The sequence below is a fragment of the Scatophagus argus genome, chromosome 3 (genome assembly GCF_020382885.2).
Source record: "Scatophagus argus isolate fScaArg1 chromosome 3, fScaArg1.pri, whole genome shotgun sequence".
NCBI lineage: Eukaryota > Metazoa > Chordata > Actinopteri > Scatophagidae > Scatophagus > Scatophagus argus.
Window position 1 is genome coordinate 21,417,351 of NC_058495.1, and position 11,065 is coordinate 21,428,415.

The 11,065-nt window shown below is 41.2% G+C and overlaps 2 protein-coding genes across 3 annotated transcripts; one reads left to right on the forward strand and one right to left on the reverse strand.

The window, feature by feature from the left end:
* Window positions 1–33: 33 nt before the first annotated feature.
* Window positions 34–5,074, reverse strand: LOC124056850 (TRAF-interacting protein). Its single transcript, XM_046384709.1, has 16 exons — window positions 4,895–5,074; window positions 4,562–4,685; window positions 4,414–4,471; window positions 4,223–4,306; window positions 4,058–4,097; window positions 3,839–3,966; window positions 3,639–3,733; window positions 3,064–3,177; window positions 2,839–2,926; window positions 2,657–2,746; window positions 2,486–2,574; window positions 2,221–2,376; window positions 2,057–2,099; window positions 1,873–1,977; window positions 1,727–1,777; window positions 34–1,365 (listed from the first exon to the last, which is right to left on the reverse strand). The coding sequence occupies exons 2-16, from the start codon at window positions 4,657–4,659 to the stop codon at window positions 1,258–1,260; spliced, it is 1,347 nt and encodes a 448-aa protein (XP_046240665.1). The 5' UTR covers window positions 4,660–4,685; window positions 4,895–5,074; the 3' UTR covers window positions 34–1,257.
* Window positions 5,075–5,387: 313 nt separating this feature from the next.
* On the forward strand, window positions 5,388–10,938 carry mon1a (MON1 secretory trafficking family member A). Of its 2 annotated transcripts, none has more exons than XM_046384707.1 (6): window positions 5,388–5,654; window positions 6,133–6,284; window positions 7,550–7,933; window positions 8,029–8,794; window positions 8,958–9,105; window positions 9,824–10,938. In XM_046384707.1, the coding sequence occupies exons 2-6, from the start codon at window positions 6,161–6,163 to the stop codon at window positions 9,962–9,964; spliced, it is 1,563 nt and encodes a 520-aa protein (XP_046240663.1). In that variant the 5' UTR covers window positions 5,388–5,654; window positions 6,133–6,160; the 3' UTR covers window positions 9,965–10,938. The 2 variants fall into 2 exon arrangements, with proteins under 2 accessions (XP_046240663.1, XP_046240664.1); XM_046384708.1 differs by lacking the exon at window positions 5,388–5,654 and adding an exon at window positions 5,688–5,822.
* The last annotated feature ends 127 nt before the right edge of the window (window positions 10,939–11,065 follow it).

Consider the following 11,065-nt stretch of genomic DNA (forward strand, 5'->3'; position numbering starts at 1 on the left):
CACTCACAGCAGAATCATTCATTGTGGAATCACTATTGCAACACTATTTTATTCAAATTAGCGTGATGTATTCAGGCATTATGGTACAGGCTGGTTTTAGTGTGGAAAATGTGAATTTTGTTCGTGCAGAGAGGAAACCAGTGACTGTGAGAAGGATATTTATATTCCACCTGGCACTTTTACTCCACAGTGGAAAACAATGTTTGGCATTTCCCCGTATTGTTTGTCAAAATATCAAACCATCTCCTCAAAGGCCATTCTGTAAGGTAACATGCCAAAATCACGGCCAAGCTACTGTTACACTCATGCATGGGAACTTTCATGTCATTAGTTGTATTTGATGGATTTTGTGGCATGATAAAAGGTCCTCTATCACTGCAGGCTCTTCTGCTAAGTCAACATGAGTTTATTTCTAAAACTAATATTATTTGCCAGTATATGATTTGCAGAGATCTTTCTGTTACTTGATTACAAGATACAACTCAGGTTTTACTGAAGGTTTTTTTTTTTTTTTTTTTGAAGATTTCCTTCTGTACTGGCACAGCCTTTTCAATACAAATGTATTTAGCAGCCTGTTGGCAGTGCATTTCTCTGGTTTGAGGGTGCTGTGAGATTCATGTCCTCGCGTGACAAAACACTGTTTGTACTGCCCTCTGCAGGAGAGCACATCTCAGTGAAATGTTTGTGAAAAAGAGCAAAATCAAGAGGGAATTGTTTTCAGACCCCACACAAACCTTAATAAAAAAAAAATACTGTTTATTATTCAATCTGATTTACATCTGACAGGACCATTAACACTAAAAATACTTAGTGAAACAAGTGTACTAAGTGTTTTTGGGGAGACGGTTTTTAAATAAGTGTGAAAAATATCTACTTATTTTTCAGAGCTTAGAGAATAGAAGCTGCAGTGATTCTCAGTGACATAATACAGAGCACTGACATTTGAATGTTCCAAAAAATATGCTATTTGTCCCTCACACACATACAGACGCCCACATTACAACAAATTCAATTCATCACACACAAAAAAAAAAAAAAGTCCAGCGGGTTGGCTGATGCCACTAAAAGCTCAGCATATGTTGACAAGTGGGAGGTCACTTACTGCTTTTAAATAAAGTTCAATCACAAGTCCTGTTTGGCGATGAGTGGCAGAACCGCTACCAGGCTGGTTCCCTGTGCCAGAGCAGCGCAAACATGCTACTTCACATGCAACATCCAGACCTTTGACTCTCCATCCAGGGAAACAGAGGGCAGCGTTTACTCAAGGAAGCTGTCCAAAGTCAGGCAAGTGGGAATCTTCGGTGGAGGCCTGGCTACTTTTTTCCTTTTGGCTCTCATCAGTGGGCGAATCTCAGCTAAAGGAGACTGGAGTGGAGTGCACAGTTAAGGAACGATGTAGTTGTTATTGATGCGTTTTCTGCCTTTATCGTTTTTTTGATACAAATATTTGCCGTTGAATTTTTCACTTTTCCACACTTACAATACAACACCTAAAAATGTCCAAAGCAAATATTATCCCAATGAACTTTTACTTAAAGCCGCATTCATTTTTTGCCAGCTGGGATCAGTGGAACGCAGCTTGGGCATATTATCGCTGCATAAGGTTGAGGCAAATGAAAAATCTTCTTATCCAGCAGACAGAGGAATGAAAAAACATAATTTTGTGCAGTTTTAGATTTTGTTGAACATTGACACAAACATTCGTCATGACAGAATGAAAGGATACAGGCTGGATGAATTTAGTACGTCCTCCTAAACCATCATAACCAGTTCTCACCTGAAACAAGAAACATTTTCACCAGACCACTCAAAGGACAAATGACATATTAAAATATCAGACCTGAGGACAGGACATGATTGTGTTGCACATACGGCTCCAGGCTTCCTCTGAGGGTCCAACATGCTGCCAAAAGTCTTCTTTCTGAAGAGGAGGGAGTTCCTCAAAAAAGGATCTATGGCTCCATCCTCATCTCGAGCCTGACGTAACACAAAATCTTGATGGACATGTACACCTAATTTGACAACGGACCTTGTTGAGTGACATTTACAAACTTACCTTGCTTGGACAAGAACTTTTCTCGTGTTTGGACGAAGACGACCTGAAAATTAAAACATTTAATATAACATTTAAAGGCATTTCTATTTAATTCAAAAACTCCATTGAGAGACAATATTTGAGATAAACATATATATTCCCACAATGAGCCACATTAAACTTACGCCGGAGGGTCAAGTCGCATCTTTTTGGATGGGACCTTCGACGGTCTCTTGGCCACATCATCTGGCGTAGTGATGTCATAAGTCATGTTGAGGTCGATGTCGTCACTGCCTGCAGGCTGGTGTAGGCGAGGGTGCTTGAGCTCCACTGGGGCTGGGCTGAATGACGAGCAGAGAAATCTCATGAGTAAATCGTGTATAGCTTATGTTTTCCTGAAATGAAAGTAAGTGTTTGTGGAGATTCTGGCCCAGTGGCTGGGTGAGACACCTTTCAAAGACAAGCCGACTGAGGGCTTCATTTGTCCGTGTCGGGGTGCTCAGAGTTTTCTGAAGAAACTCCACTTTCTTCTTCAGGCTCTGTGGACACACATGTATGCAAGAATCACGAATTTCTCTAGATATTTGAAGTAAAAGGATTATTTCAATGGATTTGCCTTACAGAGATCTCTTTATCAGCATTGGCCAAATCATTCTGCAGAGACTTCATGTCCTCTTTGGTCTGAGTTAGCTCCACTGAGGCTTTGTGTAACTAAAATGACATACAAAAAAACCATTGACTTAGAAATCCCACATCCAAGAATCGATTCCTCTGGGTGCAGTGACTTACTAACGTACAGTTACCTTATTATTTGAGGCGAGCAGTTCTCTCTTCAGTTTCTCACACATGTCATTCGAGGACTTCAGGGTTCCTTTTAGATTGTCATATTCTCTAAAAAATTAGGGAGGAGATACATGCACAGTGAATGACAACAACAGGAAAGTTGCATTAAATAAGACTGATGCTCTAAACAGTGTGGTGTGAAAATGATCTGCCACTTAGTCATTAATAGCTCCCGGGCTCCTTACTTTTTAAGCGAGATGCAGTAGATGGAGAGCTGCTCTACTGCCGCCTGGCTGATCCCCATATCTGTGATCATGGACTCCACCTCTGCTCTCTGACCCTGCAGCAACACATCCAGGCTGCAGCCAAAGCAACAAGATTAGTGTGCAGCATGAGTATGACTTTCCTTTGCAATGAAGAAAGACACAGTGCCATGCAGGCCTTTGCTGATGTTTTGATGAAATCATCCCTATTGTATTACATGACTAATTATTAATAATTCTGATTGTTGCATTACTATTGAAGTGACATAACCTTACATTTTTCATTCATTAAACTTGTTTGGCTGGTTGACAATAAATGCCTCTTTACCCTGTGTGCATATCCAAATTACTAATGATTTTTTTCCAGCTAGCCAATCACTCACTCCAAATTTAACTGACAAAAATGTATCTTCTAAGACTTAGTCAAAACACCAACATGCTCTCAATACAAAACACAGGACCATCAAAAACATTTTCACACCTGCTGAATAATCAATACTGTGATTAGTAGTGTATTTAGAAGCCTAAATATAACGGTACTTTATGACTGCAAATACCTCTCAAATGTTTTCATTTTGGTCCTGAGTCTCCGGGCCTCCTCCTTGGCAGCTTGAACTTCATTATGTTGTGTCTCCAGGTATCCCATCTGTTTCTGTGAAAATAAAATAAATAAATAAACAACACAAGAAATCACAGAGACAACATAAGAGAGTCAGTATAGAAAATGGGTTGAAACAATAGAGAACAGACTGCTTACTCTGAGGGCAGAACAGAGCATCTCCTTTTCCATAATCTCTTTCCGCATACTGTCCAGGTCTCTCCTCTGCTTGTCCACGGTGTCCTTCAAACCATCCACCACCTTCTGCTTGTCCCGCCAGTCTCGCTCTACAACAGATCAGACACATGATGAACTAGTGCTGCCTGCTTGTAACAATCAAAGGCTTCCACAATACCAAGACATAATGAAGTTTCTTACCTTTAGAGCTTAAAAGCACCTTCATTCGATCAACCTCATTCTAAGGAAGGGAGAAATAATTTCAAATTCAAATTTTAAGACTGATTCACATTTTGTCAAACAGCATCTCTGTTAAAAACTCACAACCAATACAGATAGATTGTTTAGATGCACTAAGTTTGGTACCTGCAAGCTTTCCGGGTCTGCTGCGCCCTCCTCCTCTCCACCGATGTCAAAGTACAGCTTGCTGATGATGTGTCTGGTGCTGACCTGCACAAAGAGCACAGAAATGTTGAAGTTGAGTTTAAGTTTTTCTTCTTTTTGGCAAGTATGCTTAATCTGGGCTAACGGCAACTTGGTTTTGTAAGTTACTGTACCTGTTTTCTACACTGTGGACAGGTTTTTGTGGGAGCCGTCTGAAACCACTGGAGAAGACTGAGAAGATAAGGGAAGGGAGACAATTAGCAGCTGTAAACGTCAAAAATGTGTGCGTTGTCGAAAATACGTTTCTCTCCATCAGGTTACCATTCATGGTGGAAAGTGTGTCCGCAGTGGATGGCAGCAACATCTCTGGAGTGATCGAAGAAATCGGAGCAAATTGTGCAATACGCTCGGATAGGCATCTTTAGTTGCTGTCACAAGGATCACCCTGTTACGGACAGTAGAGAAAACGTATGGCTTGACATAAGTGTACTTCTCTCTCTAAGCATTTACTGTTTACAAGCCACATACAATTGCTTGGCTAACGATGTAGCTTCGTGGCCCTCTCAACGTTAGCATTGACGCCAGCTGCGCTAACGCTAGTTAGCGATGCTTAACGTTATCTGTCTTATCAACATTCACCATGACATTACTCACCAAGCAAAGTCGTTACGTTACAATGCAGTTCTTCGTAATAAAATCATGTATTCCTAACCTCGTGTAGAATGTGACATTTTGACCGAGTTAAACTGACAGAATCGCTCATTAGCTAACACAAACACAGCGATCGCTTCATTTCCCCGCTGTACGTTCAAACGTAAGTCCCGCCCCTTACGCTGCATTGAAGTACTGCTCGTCTACACACAATTTTCTTCTCTCCAAAACCATATTTACATTTTACTGGCACATATACACTCTCCGTGAAGAGAATTTCCACTTTACCGATATTCATATATATATTTTACACCAAAAATTATTCATTGAGTAAGTATCAGTTCTTACTAAAAATAATAGCTCTCTATTCGAGTATCATAATAGTTAGCAAGCGTAACATTGAATGCCCGAAGTCCTATGAATGCACCATCAAGATTAAATAGGGAACTAAGCTAAATAAGAGCACAAAACTACATAATGACATCTGCAACGTGGAGCTACAGGGGTGATTCACAAGTATTTTAAATTGAGGCTCCAGTTTATTTTTATTCTATTCGAACCCGATCGGTCTGCTCACAACACCTGAGCCATTCTCCGGAAGAGAACTTCAAATCCCACAATTCCTATTTCCGCAACCCAGCGGGATATGTTGACTGGCAAGAAGTACTTTCGTCTCGTCCCTGCTTGTTAGCTAGTTGCGGTAAATGTGACGATCGAGTTGTTGAGCACAATGACTAAATGCAGACAGCTCCGGAAATGAAAGGTAATAATGTGTAATGAATTTAAACTGTCATGAGAGCTCTTTGCCAGAATGACGCCAGACTCAGCTAGCCTAGCGTAGATACTGGTGGTTAACGTCATCTACTGAAGTTAGCTATCGAAGTAGCTCTTGAAGTTCTGCATCTGCATATCTCGTACGTTTCTCTGACGGATGGGTGTGGAGCAAGAGAACATGACTTAAGTTACACAAAGAAGGAGAATGTAAAATGAGAAATGCTATACTCTAATGAGAGTTTATTTTGTCTTCCAGTTTAGTGTCACGACAGTCATTGCTTGTAGCAACAAGAGTGAGGCTGAAGTTTCTCAGAAAACAAAATGGGTTAAAAGTCAGACCGTAAAACTCGCGCTGATTGCCATGTTGTAATGACAGGACACCATAACCAAGTCGATCCTAAGTCATAGTCTCAGTCAGGAAAGTGCTGACCTTTGGCTCCATTGCTTCCTGTATGTCTGCCTGCCAGGTGTGTGTACCTGCGATAAGTAGCAGTGATGGATGGAGAAGCCCACAGGACGACTGCGTCATGGGAGAATGGTACCCTGGCTCCTGTGGACCGCCTTCGCTCGGAGAGGGCAGACAGCCCTACGCCAGGTCTGGTGGAGGGAACTGAACCAGGTGAGGCAGGAGTATATTCAGCATGATGGATTGTCAGTAGGCAGACAAACTAGTGAAACTTAAGTTTAATATAAATCTTGATAATCTGAACCTTTGCTTGGATATATTGTAATTGTTTTGAATATGATCACCCACTTCACACTCTGAGATAATGCCTTGAGTCAAAGCAACAAGTAAATCCTGATAATTAGCCCTCATTAAAGGCATTTCTACAATCCATCTGGACATCTGATAAGTGGACGAATCAACTGAATGAATGAATAAATGTAGTTTTAGTCTGATGCCATACTGTTTTTCTTCCCCTATTGAATTATACTACAAAACATGAAACATGTTTACAGTACACAGGTGTAACGTTTACAGTCCACCAGTGTCTCTTATTCAAAAAACACTTTCAGGTGCATGTCATATTGTTGGTGGTTTGAGGGGAATGTTTTATGATAAACCTGGAAATAATTGAAGAAACAACTGAATTCATCATTAGTTTGTAGCTCTGTGTGAATAGGCTGCAATAAAAGAATCTATGAATTAATATGAACTTGTCATACTAACCATATATAGAGAAAATTTTACCATGTTCTCTACCAAGAACTGTTATAATACAGACATCTCCTGTCGTAAATCTTGCAGCAGCACAAGCCTGCTACCTCTACTTGAACAAATCAAACTGATAGGAGAAATGATCAAGCATTTCCTGGATTTGCTGTACTGAGTCATGAGATAAACACATCAGTTGTGCAGTGTTGTTTAGCTGATTCATTATCAGACTTGTTCTATTCTTGACCCATGTTCTCTTTCTCCAAATTAGATCATTTGTTACCAGAATTTAATTTCTCTCACTGTGGCTTATTCTGGACTGCCAGCCGACTTTTTTGGCCAGCATCAGCCCCTTTTGATGAAACTTAAGGAAGCTTAAGGAAGTGGGTGTGTGCTGCTCTGTGGAGATGAAGCTAAGGGGAGGAAAGGAAGTTAACCAGACATACATTTACTAAACCGACCAGTTAGTCTTGATTGTTGTCATATTCCTTTTAATTTTTATCTCTTTGACAAGGCATAAAAATGGGGATTTCTGCCTTACTGCAACCATTTTAAAACTTTCTTTTTTACTTTTTCAAGAGAAAAGACTAAGTGAGTACTAAGTGGCTGGCTTGGCCAATCTACTGTATGTCTGGTTGATTGACCCAACTCCATGAAAGAGCAGTACACATCTACTTCCTTGAACTTTTCTATTTCTTCTTCCCTATTTTCCCTTACATTACTTTCAGGTGCCGGTCAGAAGAGTGCCATGTTTGTCCATGCACAGTCTTTCGAGGATCTGACTGCTGAGGCTGACGAAGAGGTTGGAAGGAAGGCTGAATTGGCCCAAACAGAAGAGAGTGCAGAAGAACTGAAGGTCCTCGTGGCAGAGCAAACCATAGAGGAGCAGCACAACAGTGAAATTTCATCAGAGAGTAGGACTAAGGAGGAAGACGTATCTAGTGAGACATGGAGGAGCCACAGAAAGCATGTGTTTGTGTTGAGTGAGGCTGGAAAGCCGATCTACAGTCGTTATGGCACAGAGGAGGCTCTGTCCAGCACCATGGGAGTGATGATGGCGCTTGTATCCTTCGTTGAGGCTGATAAGAACATCATTCGCTCCATCCATGCAGGTCAGACCATCACTGAATGAATATGGACGAGTCAAAAGTGCATTCTGTGAATTATGTTGCATACATGTCAACTGTGTAAACATTTTGTTTGTCAGATGGCTGTAAAGTGGTTTTCCTCGCCAAGAGCCCTCTGGTCCTGGTGGGCGTGTCTCGAACTTGCCAGTCAGATAAGGAACTGCTGCGGGAGCTGCAGTACATCTACTACCAGATCGTCAGTCTGCTTACTCTCACCCAGCTCAACCACATCTTCCAGCATAAGCAGAACTACGACCTGCGTCGCCTGCTGGCCGGCTCCGAATATCTCACTGACAACCTGCTGCATCTGCTCGACCGAGACCCCGGTCTACTGCTTAGCGCTGTCACATGTCTTCCTCTGGCCAGCTCCGCCAGGGACGTGGTCTCGTCGAGCCTGCAGTTTGCCAAATCCAAAAACCTGGTGTTCTCCATCCTGCTGGCGGGGAACCGCCTGGTGACTCTGGTGAGAAAAAGGGACCAGTTCCTGCACCACATAGACTTGCACCTGGTCTTCAACCTCGTCGGCTCCTCCTCATCCTTTCGAGAAGGTGAAGGCTGGACGCCGATCTGTCTGCCGAAGTTCAACACTGCTGGATTTTTCCATGCTCACATTTCTTACCTGGAGCCTGCGTCCGAGCTCTGCCTCATCCTGGTCTCGACTGACCGAGAGGACTTTTTTAACATGTCTGAATGCAAAAAACGGTTCCTGGAGAGGCTGAGCAAGCGCAGTGCCTACCAGGCCCTTAAGGAGGCACTTAAATGCCCCAGCTATTCTGTGGAGCAGGTCGGCATCCCAGAACTTAGGCACTTCCTGTACAAATCAAAGAGCTCAGGGCTGTACACCAGGTGGGCAGAAGATTTGCTGAAACATTTCCACAGTTAAACTTGTGTTCAATTTATGTCATGTCATTTTTTTCTTTAATTCTTGGCATGACTGAATGCAGAACCTCCTTTGTGCAAATCTTCACGTGTTGCGCTTGATAAGATGCTTTTATTTCTTGTCCTCCAGTCCAGAGTTTCCTCTCGTGTACCAATCTGACAAAGAGCAGGAAAGGCTGATGGGACTGTACCAGGACCTTCACAGCCACTTACATCATCCAACAAGACCTCTGCGCTCCTTCTACCGCTGTAGTGAAACTGAAAACCTGCTGGCATGGGTAAGTATGACATGAACTCAGACCTCTAAAACACTCTTCAGTTTCAGAGTTGTAGTTTCGTATGACATGAAATTAAGAAACACGTTGCCCACGCATGTGTACCAAAACATCTCAGCACTGTTTATAGTCATCACTGAATTTTAATTGTTGTTGAATTAAAAAGAGAGGTTATTATCAAATCAAACAGTAACTACTTCTCATCCAAACTGCATGCAGAGGTCATGTCCTCAAGATCATATAAATAGTACAGATTTTACAGATATTTATTACTGTAAATGCAGATAATGTATTCCAGGGTCTGACTTGACAAAATGATAAGATTGTACTTTAGTGAATAAGGGTTTTTATTCCAAAACGTCACACATTAAATGTTTCAATCGCCCAATAATCTAAAATACTTTAAGCTACAGTAATACTGCAGTGCTGTAGAGCATAAGACATTAAACTACGGTACAATTAAACCTAGGATAATCTTGTTAAAATCAGGAAAAATGCTAAAAAACACATGCTGTGATCCGCACTCTTAATATTAAATATTGAGATTTGTGCTAATCAGGCATGCATTTTGCATGTAAAGGTATTTAGGATTTCAGGTTGGCTCTTTGCAGTTTTACGTATCAAAACTCTGTTGTTAAAACTGAGCCAAATCATTTGTAAAATACTGTAATACTTAAACTGTCCTGTCACACCTCGTCTTGTTCTCCCCTCTGCTCTGCAGGTGACGAGTGGCTTCGAGCTCTACCTCTGCTTCAGTCCACTGGGGACCAAGGCCCTGGCTGTCTCTGCTGTCACCAAACTGCTGAAGTGGATCAGGAAGGAGGAGGATCGCCTCTTCATCCTGAGTCCTCTCACATACTGAACCCTCGCTGCCGGCTGGCCTGATGAAACAAAAGTGTCACCCAGAATGCAGACGGGTCTGGTGCTAACAACAGCTGATGAATTAGTCGGTTAAGTTTTAAAAGTAATTGCCAAAACCATGCTTTTTCTTGCTTCTGGGTCCCTCATCTCTGATTCACAGCTTTGTGATAAAGTAGACCGCGTAAGGAGGGACAACTAAAATTGTGTTTTATCTGGCTAGATTTTTATAACTTTAGATTTGGATTAACAGACGGACGCAACAACAACAACAACAGCATCACAACAACAACATAAACGGTAGTGTTTGTATGCTGTTGAAGTTGTTCCATAAATGATTGTTTTACTGTAACATATCTGTTATGCCTTTCAGAATATGAAAAAATGCCATTTTTACATGCTATCAGCACAGTTCTTAAAAATCAAGAATAAAATTTGAATCTTAAAAACTGGAATTTTTTGAGTACCTGCATTTGAATGTAATGTAATATTGTCAAAATATGGGTGAACCACATTCCTTTCTCTTTACATGATGACCAACAACTGTAAGAGCCATTTTCATTTTACCTTTATGCACTTTCAGTATGTAAAAGGCAATCCAAGAGTGTGTAACCTGTTGACTGCTGTCATTTGATTGTGTTAACATGCATTGTTAATGTCATTGTAAAGGAATCTAAATGTAAGTTTAACCACTAATCTTCCAATGTTTATCAGGCTTTTCTTATTAGATTTCGTTAGCCATAATATGCATAATAAACATAGCTATTTGTGTGGCATTTCAGCAGTGTTTCATAGGATCCTGCTTTGCTTAAGGAATCCATCGTTGCCACATCTGCCTCCTCTAATCATGCCTTAACTAAGAGTCACTGTGCAAAGCCAATAGGTTGCAACAGTGCAGATTGATGGCTGCTGCACCTTTCCACAGTTATATGGAAATAAATAAATAAATATCTAGAAATAAAAGAGACTCCTTATCAAGTTCTTGTGTCTTGCTTGTTCTTGTGTGGTGTGTGCTCAGATCTGTCAATTAACATAATGGTATCAATATCACCTGCTTCAACAACTCAACTTTTAGTTCTAGTGCAATAACACAATTATTATTCAC

Coding starts and splice junctions, on each gene's coding strand:
- mon1a (XM_046384707.1), top strand. CDS start 6,161: ATGGATGGAGAAGCCCACAGGACGACTGCGTCATGGGAGAATGGTACC. Junction 8,795..8,957: donor AGCTCAGGGCTGTACACCAG/GTGGGCAGAAGA, acceptor CTTGTCCTCCAG/TCCAGAGTTTCCTCTCGTGT. Junction 9,106..9,823: donor CTGAAAACCTGCTGGCATGG/GTAAGTATGACA, acceptor TCTGCTCTGCAG/GTGACGAGTGGCTTCGAGCT.
- LOC124056850 (XM_046384709.1), bottom strand. CDS start 4,659: ATGCCTATCCGAGCGTATTGCACAATTTGCTCCGATTTCTTCGATCAC. Junction 4,307..4,413: donor GTCCACAGTGTAGAAAACAG/GTACAGTAACTT, acceptor CTCTTTGTGCAG/GTCAGCACCAGACACATCAT. Junction 1,778..1,872: donor CTCAGAGGAAGCCTGGAGCC/GTATGTGCAACA, acceptor TTCTTGTTTCAG/GTGAGAACTGGTTATGATGG.